Here is an 8,393-nt window from a genome sequence, read left to right on the forward strand (position 1 = left end):
TGTGCCAGTAACAAGAGCACCCCTCATCATGTGCCAGTAACAAGAGCCCCCCCATCATGTGCCAGTAACAAGAGCCCCCCATCATGTGCCAGTAACAAGAGCCCCCCATCATGTGCCAGTAACAAGAGCACCCCCCCATCATGTGCCAGTAACAAGAGCCCCCCCCATCATGTGCCAGTAACAAGAGCACCCCCCCATCATGTGCCAGTAACAAGAGCACCCCCCCATCATGTGCCAGTAACAAGAGCACCCCCCCATCATGTGCCAGTAACAAGAGCACCCCCCCATCATGTGCCAATAACAAGAGCACCCCCCCATCATGTGCCAATAACAAGAGCACCCCCCCCATCATGTGCCAGTAACAAGAGCACCCCCCCATCATGTGCCAGTAACAAGTATTGTACATCTAAAAAAAAAAAAAAGTTATACTTACCTCCATGTCAGCGATGCGATGCAGGCCTCTACCGGCCTGTGCCCCGCGCTGTACGGCTCAGGCGGCGCGATTACGTCATTGCGCCGCCTGCACCAGCCTTGTGCCAGCAGCCTATCAGAGGAACAGGGAAGGGACATGCCTCTCCCTCCCCTGCCCCGCCACAGCACAGCCATCTGTATTGCTGTCCTGAGGGCCGCGCCGCCACCTCGGAATGGGGGAGGGGCAATTGCCCAATTGCCCCCCCGGATCCGCCAGTGGTTGGGCCGCTCACGGGACTATTGTCCTGCACTCATAAGATCATATGAGTGCAGGACAATAGTACCACAGGCGACCTGACGTGCACAGCATAATTGTAATCTAAGATACTGTGTGCTCCCGTGCACACGATCAATGTCGCTCCAGGACATATGGCCCGCTCATGGACCGTATGGCCCGCTCATGGACCGTATCTCTCGGAGGGCATACAGTGGTGTGCAAGGGTCCTAAGAGTGATGTCATGTGAAACTCTCACCTCTCCAGTTATCAAGGAGATGATCTCCAGGGTGAGGTCTAATATCCTTGAAGCCATGTGGTTTCTGTCCTTCTCCATCCTTGGTGGGTCATTGATGGAAAGGACCATCAGCTTTAAAAAGAAGAGAGTCCTGAACCTAAGGAACCTGAGGGAAACACGGAGGATTGAGAGCAAAATCACATCTGGATGAACATCTTACAAGAAGTAAAGTGTCTTACAAATGGAGAATAGTATTACCGATCGTGTACTATAGAGGTGGCTACAGATAGGCAAAAAAATTCTAAATGAATCAGATTCTTTTTTAAATTCAATAAAACTCAACTTAAAAAAACCATCTGAAATTTTGGTGATTTGATACGGATGAACTATACAAAATGGCCCCCACAATTTTACATTTCAAATGTACTACAGTAGTGAGGGGAACAGGGCAGAGATGAAGAATCACATGACCAATACCCACAATGCCTCTCAGTCAGTCTGACAGCCAATCAGGAAGGAGATCATTGAAACAAACACTTTAAGATTCCAGTCCGTTGTTATTAGGATTTACCGCAGCGATTCCCGAGAGTGAAGTGGGCACAATTCACAGTTCAGTCAATGCGTTATATGGGACCGCGCGTTCCCTATCCAATCAGGAGAAAAAGTTTTCAGACTCAACTCATCCACTTTCAGATATATGGGCAAAACATCAGGTCCCACTATTAGGCTCCATTCTCACGTCCGTAATGAGAAAACTGAAAGTCTGCATACAGGAGCACATAAAGAACATCAGGAGGGGTCTGGAGACTCATGGAGTCTCCATGTATTTTAAGAAGGTCCACCAGAAGGATCCCAGAGGACTTATTTTTGCCGGAGTAGAGCTAGTGAGAGGTGACTGGCGGGAAGGAGATACAGTTAGAAAGATCGGCGGGAAGTCAAGTGGATATATGAGTTAGATACAATCCAACCACACGGACTTCATGTGGAATTGGATTTAAAGCCGAGCCTGGTGGAACAGCGGTGATTTGCATAAGGAGAGAGGTGTGTCGCCGCTGACCAATCATGTGATACTTTGCTGGTTATTGGAATTTTGGAATTTTAGAATATTTTAAACTAAAGGTTGCTATAGGCAACGGGGGAGGGGTATGAGGGTTTTTAGAGACCTGTGGGAAAAATTGTGGAACACGCCCCTGATGAAGCTTGGAGCGAAACCCGGGCAGGATCGTTGGATTGTTATATTATATTGTCTGTTACCGTTTTATGTTTGTGAGTATAATAAACCCAATTTTATACTGGTTTTTAAAGCGGTGCTTCACTATTGGAGCAGTTTAAATATTTTATATACAGCTTTGTAGGAGGGAAGAGAAGATAAAGAAAGAAAGTGAAGCCTCTGATTTAGTGTGATGTGCCTGCATAACTAACTACCCTTGTGAGTACAACCATACGAGTGGTATTAGTAGTGGAATACAGGGCTTCACTATCAGCGTACAGTATTCTCTGATACCCCACAGGAACATATGGAAGAAAATATTAATAGTGGGACCTGATGTTTTTCCCATATATCTGAAAGTGGAGGAGTGGAGTCTGAAAAGTTTTTCTCCTGATTGGATAGGGAACGCGCGGCCCCATATAACGCAAGGAAGGAGATCATTGTCTAGTTCATAATAAGTCATGTGCGGGTAGTAAATGCCTTGTTATTCTTGCCCTTTCTTGGCATTAGATTGGTGATTGGCCAGGGAGTGCCCACAAGGTTGAAGAGTCTAATATTCACTTTTCTTCAATTTTTTTGAGGAACAACACAAATGTGATATATTTTTCTTCATGTTTAGATTTGGAATAGAATGTGTAGTGTTCCCAATGCATTTGTGTGTATGGAAATAAAAGCTATTAGAAGGATTTTGAGCTTTATTCACTTTTTTTTAAACACACTGCTATTATTTTGAACACAACTGGTAATAATTTGAGATGAGCGAATGTCTTGAAAATTCGATTTGGCCGGTTCGCTTCGATCCGAATTTATTCGCGGTGAATTGCATTAAAAAACGGCTATTTCCTGGCTGCAGAGAGCCTGTATAGTGGTGTAGAACACTGTGCCTCGCAGTAACACACATAGGGAGTCTACTGTGGTAGTGAAACAATACTCAGTATGACATGCAGATGACAGGCGTCGCTCTTAGAATCACTGCACACTTCACTTATTTGGGCAGTCACGCGTCCAAAACTAACCAAATAACTCAAGTGTGAACTCAGCCTTACAGGTCTATGTTAGCGCCAAGAAGAAGCGCACTCCTTTTACACCGTCATCAGCTGATTCCACATAGATGTCTACAGAACATGTTCTATTAAACGCTTATACAAGTAGAGCCCCCGACAGAGTGGGGAGGGTGTCAGCGGTAAGTTTGTGTTGACCTCACTGATTATTTTGCCCTTCCTCTGATCCGTCAGAACAATAACCGACAAAAAACTGATCCTGTCTGTGGAGCATCCGCTTTCACTTGGTCAGCATTTGGTCAGTAATCCATCAGTATTGATAATGCCAAAAACAACGAGGAGTGGATCCAAAACAGAGATGACTTGTGAATGGAATATTTGCATGTCTTCTGTGTTTTGTACCCACTCCTGCTTTTGGCTACTAAATCATAAGCCAATTCTGATGGGACCATACAGGCCCTACAGACAGGATCCGTTGTGCGTCTCATTTTTCCTTCTTTCTGACCTTTCAGAATTAGGGTCAAATAAATGATGATGTCAGCCAAGCCAAAAGGCAAAATAGTGGCCCAGTCATGAAGTGGGGAGGGTGGGAACAGCATGAGAAGTCCACAGAGTGGCCCTATGACATAATGGTGAGGTGGAAGAAGCATGAGGAGACCACAGAGTGGCCCTATGACATAATGGTGAGGTGGAAGAAGCATGAGGAGACCACAGAAACATAGAATGTGTCGGCAGATAAGAACTATTTGGCCAATCTAGTCTGCCCAATATACTGAGTACTATGAACAGAGTGTGGAGGTGGCGACAGCATGAGGAGGCCGCAGAGTGTTAGATCAAATAAATAAATAGGAAATTTAAACACCCCAGAAAAGTGTGTAATTTTCTCACTTCACCACACAACGGCAAATAAGCTAATAAGCAAAGAGGGCTTTACAACATAACTGCACCGCTGAACGGCAAATAGGCCCTTATTGTTTTCCACTTATACACTACACAAGGCTTTTCAACATATAACTGCAGCGCTGAATGGCGAATATATTTTTCTTTTGCCACTAATACACAGCAAAAAGGGCTTTACAACATATAACTGCACCGCACAAGGGCAAATAAGACGTAGAAATATTTCCCCTGTTAATGGCTGTATCACACAGCACCTGCACCCCAATAACAAGAACGGTTTGCTGGAATTACATAGCTGTATAATGGGTATTTGGATCCCCAGTCAGTGCAGCAAGGTGTAATAGGATTGTTCCTATTACCCAGGCTGTAACCTCCCCTACTGAACCCTGTTCTACTTAGATATCTAACAGCAGGGGCCCCTGCATGGCATTATGGGGGATCCCGCCTTCCCAGAGTTCCTTTCTCCATGTCCTCACACTTGCAGCAGCCATTTTAGGATAAAATGTGATTCGTTACCACGAATCGTGAGGAAATTCAGTGCGAATCGAATAACTCATGAAATCCGGATCGAATTCCACTTTGTCAGCTTTGAATCGCTCATTTCTAGTAATAATGTACTAGGACGTATCTGACACAGAACAGGGGGAGTGTTAGAGATTGGCAAGATAGATTTACTCCGGTAGATTATATAACCTGATAGAAGGCCAGGTTCTATCATCAGGGACAGGACAGGGCGAGTTACTTCACTGTGTATCTGTCACAGCCGGGGAGGAGCAGTTCATATACAGACTGGACTGAACAATACATCAGCTTGTAAAGAGACAAACCCAACTGTTGTCTGGCTGCGCTCTCCTGAAAGGAGCGCACTCCTGAAGGCACGGACTGGAGGAGGAAACAGAAAACTCTGCAAAGTCTGAAAACTATCAGCGGTGACGTCCAGCTCGTCCAAAAGTGATTTTCTTTATTAAATAACAAATGCGCAAATAAATTCCATGCTCTCCATGAAGCGTCTACGCGTTTCGGACCTCCATGGCTGGGTCCTTATTCATGACTGAGCCCTAACACCACTTTCAACCTTTAAACAGCATTCTGGTATCATGTCATTCAGAGATGGGAGGGTTGCAATTAAGTGGAATGGAAAACACATGTAACGGGTGCGTCACTATAAGCAACAGGTAACTAATGGATAATACAAGAGAAAAATAACACATATAGAAAACCTCCATATTGTAAAATCAGATTGTGTCTGCGGTTGAGACCTTGAGGGGTACAGCTCCCCAATTGGAAGATCCAAAAAGATTCTCTATTTAGTAATTACCTTTTCTGATCTCCCCCTCGATTAAAAACTGCAGCTCTAAAGGGAGTTTCAGCTGGACAGATGCAGACGCCTCGGACTCGGCTCCTGAAAGTGCTGCCTCTATAGATTGTAGAGGGACACAAAATACATCTGAGTCGACTATGGATACGCAAAAGTCCAAAAAGAAATATACAAAAAATGTAGAGCGGTGCGGAGACTCGCCAAGACCAAATCGATATCCTTCCCGCAACAAAAGGCAAAAGCCGATTCCCAGGCTGTGAATATTTCATCTACTGTTCTAATAAACCCAGAACCGACCAATAACTGACCTGCAGATCTCACCTCCTGGGGCTGCAGGACCTGCGATGACATCACACTGGTCACATGACAGGAAGTGCTGAACTGTGAAAGACCTCCACTGCTTTACTCCTCCCCTCATGTGACTGATCACATGACAATGACATCATCAAAGGTCCTGAAGTCCCTGTGATATAAAATCTGCAGATAAGTTAGCGCACCCTCCTCCGATATACAGCAGAGAGGAAAAAGAAATAAGTAAAACTAAGATAAGATGCCTTTACTGTCACCGAACAATACAATGAAATGTTGTTTGGAGCAATCCTAGATGTCATGGACAGAGGAACAAGAACTGACATTTATATTACAGTATTACAATAGAACAAAAGAAACACATTGCACTAGAAAGCATCACTGTTCACAGCATATATATATATATAGCAAGAGCAAAGTAGGAAGTGCTGATGAATATATATATACAAACTGATTCAGACGCCACTGCAGACAAGAGATCACCATGGGGTCACGAATGCAGCTTCAGGTTTCGGTGAAAAATGAGGCGCAAGTGTTCATCCTATCAGACGAGATCCTCAGGCTCAGCTCATCGATCTTGTTCACTATAGACTGGGTATTTACGACAAACAGCCTGGGTTGTGATTGCTTGTTTGGGGGGTTCTTTAATCGAGTATTGATGCCGCCCCTCTTGCCCCGCTTCTGCTTCCTCTCCCGCCTCCTGTGCCGTCACTTTGACGGTATAATCATCCACTCGGGCATCGATGTCCTTATAATCTCATCCGAGATATTAGGGGGTGGTGGTGGAACAGGACCTTTCATTCCGATGTCCAGCACTGCCATCAGAAGTATAGTATATATATATATACACAGTCAGGTCCATAAATATTGGGACATCGACACAATTCTAACATTTTTGGCTCTATACACCACCACAATGGATTTGAAGTAAAACGAACAAGATGTGCTTTACCTGCTTTACCTGCAGACTGTCAGCTTTAATTTGAGGGTATTTACATCCAAATCAGGTGAACAGTGCAGGAATTACAGCAGTTTGCATATGTGCCTCCCACTTGTTAAAGGACCAAAAGTTATGGGACATAATAATAATCATAAATCAAACTTTCACTTTTTAATACTTGGTTGCAAATCCTTTTCAGTCAATTGCAGCCTGAAGTCTGGAACGCATAGACATCACCAGACGCTGGGTCTCATCCCTGGTGATGCTCTGCCAGGCCTCTACTGCAACTGTCTTCAGTTCCTGCTTGTTCTTGGGGCATTTTCCCTTCAGTTTTGTCTTCAGAAAGTGAAATGCATGCTCAATCGGATTCAGGTCCGGTGATTGACTTGGCCATTGTATAATATTTTACTTCTTTCACTTAAAAAACTCTTTGGTTGCTTTTGCAGTATGCTTTGGGTCATTGTCCATCTGCCCTGTGAAGCGACATCCAATGAGTTCTGAAGCATTTGGCTGAATATGAGCAGATAATATTGCCCGAAACACTTCAGAATTCCTCCTGCTGCTTTTGTCAGCAGTCACATCATCAATAAATACAAGAGAACCAGTTCCATTGGCAGCCATACATGCCCACGCCATGACACAACCACCACCATGCTTCACTGATGAGGTGGTATGCTTAGGATCATGAGCAGTTCCTTTCCTTCTCCATACTCTTCTCTTCCCATCACTCTGGTACAAGTTGATCTTGGTCTCATCTGTCCATAGGATGTTGTTCCAGAACTGTGAAGGCTTTTTTTAGATGTCGTTTGGCAAACTCTAATCTGGCCTTCCTGTTTTTGAGGCTCACCAATGGTTTACATCTTGTGGGGAACCCTCTGTATTCACTCTGGTGAAGTCTTCTCTTGATTGTTGACTTTGACACACATACACCTACCTCCTGGAGAGTGTTCTTGATCTGGCCAACTGTTGTGAAGGGTGTTTTCTTCACCAGGGAAATAATTCTTCGGTCATCCACCACAGTTGTTTTTCGTGGTCTTCCGGGTCTTTTGGTGTTGCTGAGCTCACCGGTGCGTTCCTTCTTTTTAAGAATGTTCCAAACAGTTGTTTTGGCCACGCCTAATGTTTTTGCTATCTCTCTGATGGGTTTGTTGTGTTTTTTCAGCCTAATGATGGCTTGCTTCACTGATAGTGAGAGCTCTTTGGATCTCATCTTGAGAGTTGACAGCAACAGTTTCCAAATGCAAATAGCACACTTAAAATGAACTCTGGACCTTTTATCTGTTCATTGTAATTGGGATAATGAGGGCATAACACACACCTGGCCATGGAACAGCTGAGAAGACAATTGTCCCATTACTTTTGGTTCCTTAACAAGTGGGAGGCACATATGCAAACTGTTGTAATTCCTGCACCGCTCACCTGATTTGGATGTAAATACCCTCAAATTAAAGCTGACAGTCTGCAGGTAAAGCACATCTCGTTTGTTTCATTTCAAATCCATTGTGGTGGTGTATAGAGCCAAACATGTTAGAATTGCGTTGATGTCCCAATATTTATGGACCTGACTGTATATATATATATATATATAATATAGTACCCCCCCCCCTCACACAGATCGCTCCCCTGTGATTTTCTTCTCTCACACAGCCCTCTCCCCATTGTTCCTCCGCTGTGCAAGGACAGTGAGGAGAGGACACAGCGCTGCAGTCCCTTCATCTAGAAGAGGTTGTCCCCACCGACCACACACTGACTCCATATCCTAGTGATATCACAGAACAGTGTGTGATGGAAG

The 8,393-nt window shown here is 44.4% G+C and overlaps 1 protein-coding gene across 1 annotated transcript in view; it reads right to left on the bottom strand.

The window, feature by feature from the left end:
- Nucleotides 1–5,695, bottom strand: part of LOC120999669 (zinc finger protein 436-like) — a 1,002,518-nt gene extending 996,823 nt beyond the window's left edge. The window contains exons 1-2 of the mRNA XM_040430681.1: nucleotides 5,661–5,695; nucleotides 945–1,089 (exon numbers count right to left, since the gene is read on the bottom strand). Coding sequence (XP_040286615.1) covers nucleotides 945–1,052 — 108 coding nt within the window. The 5' untranslated portion in view covers nucleotides 1,053–1,089; nucleotides 5,661–5,695. The remainder of the gene's footprint in view (nucleotides 1–944; nucleotides 1,090–5,660) is intronic.
- Between the last annotated feature and the right edge of the window lie 2,698 nt (nucleotides 5,696–8,393).

The sequence above is a fragment of the Bufo bufo genome, chromosome 4 (genome assembly GCF_905171765.1).
Source record: "Bufo bufo chromosome 4, aBufBuf1.1, whole genome shotgun sequence".
NCBI lineage: Eukaryota > Metazoa > Chordata > Amphibia > Anura > Bufonidae > Bufo > Bufo bufo.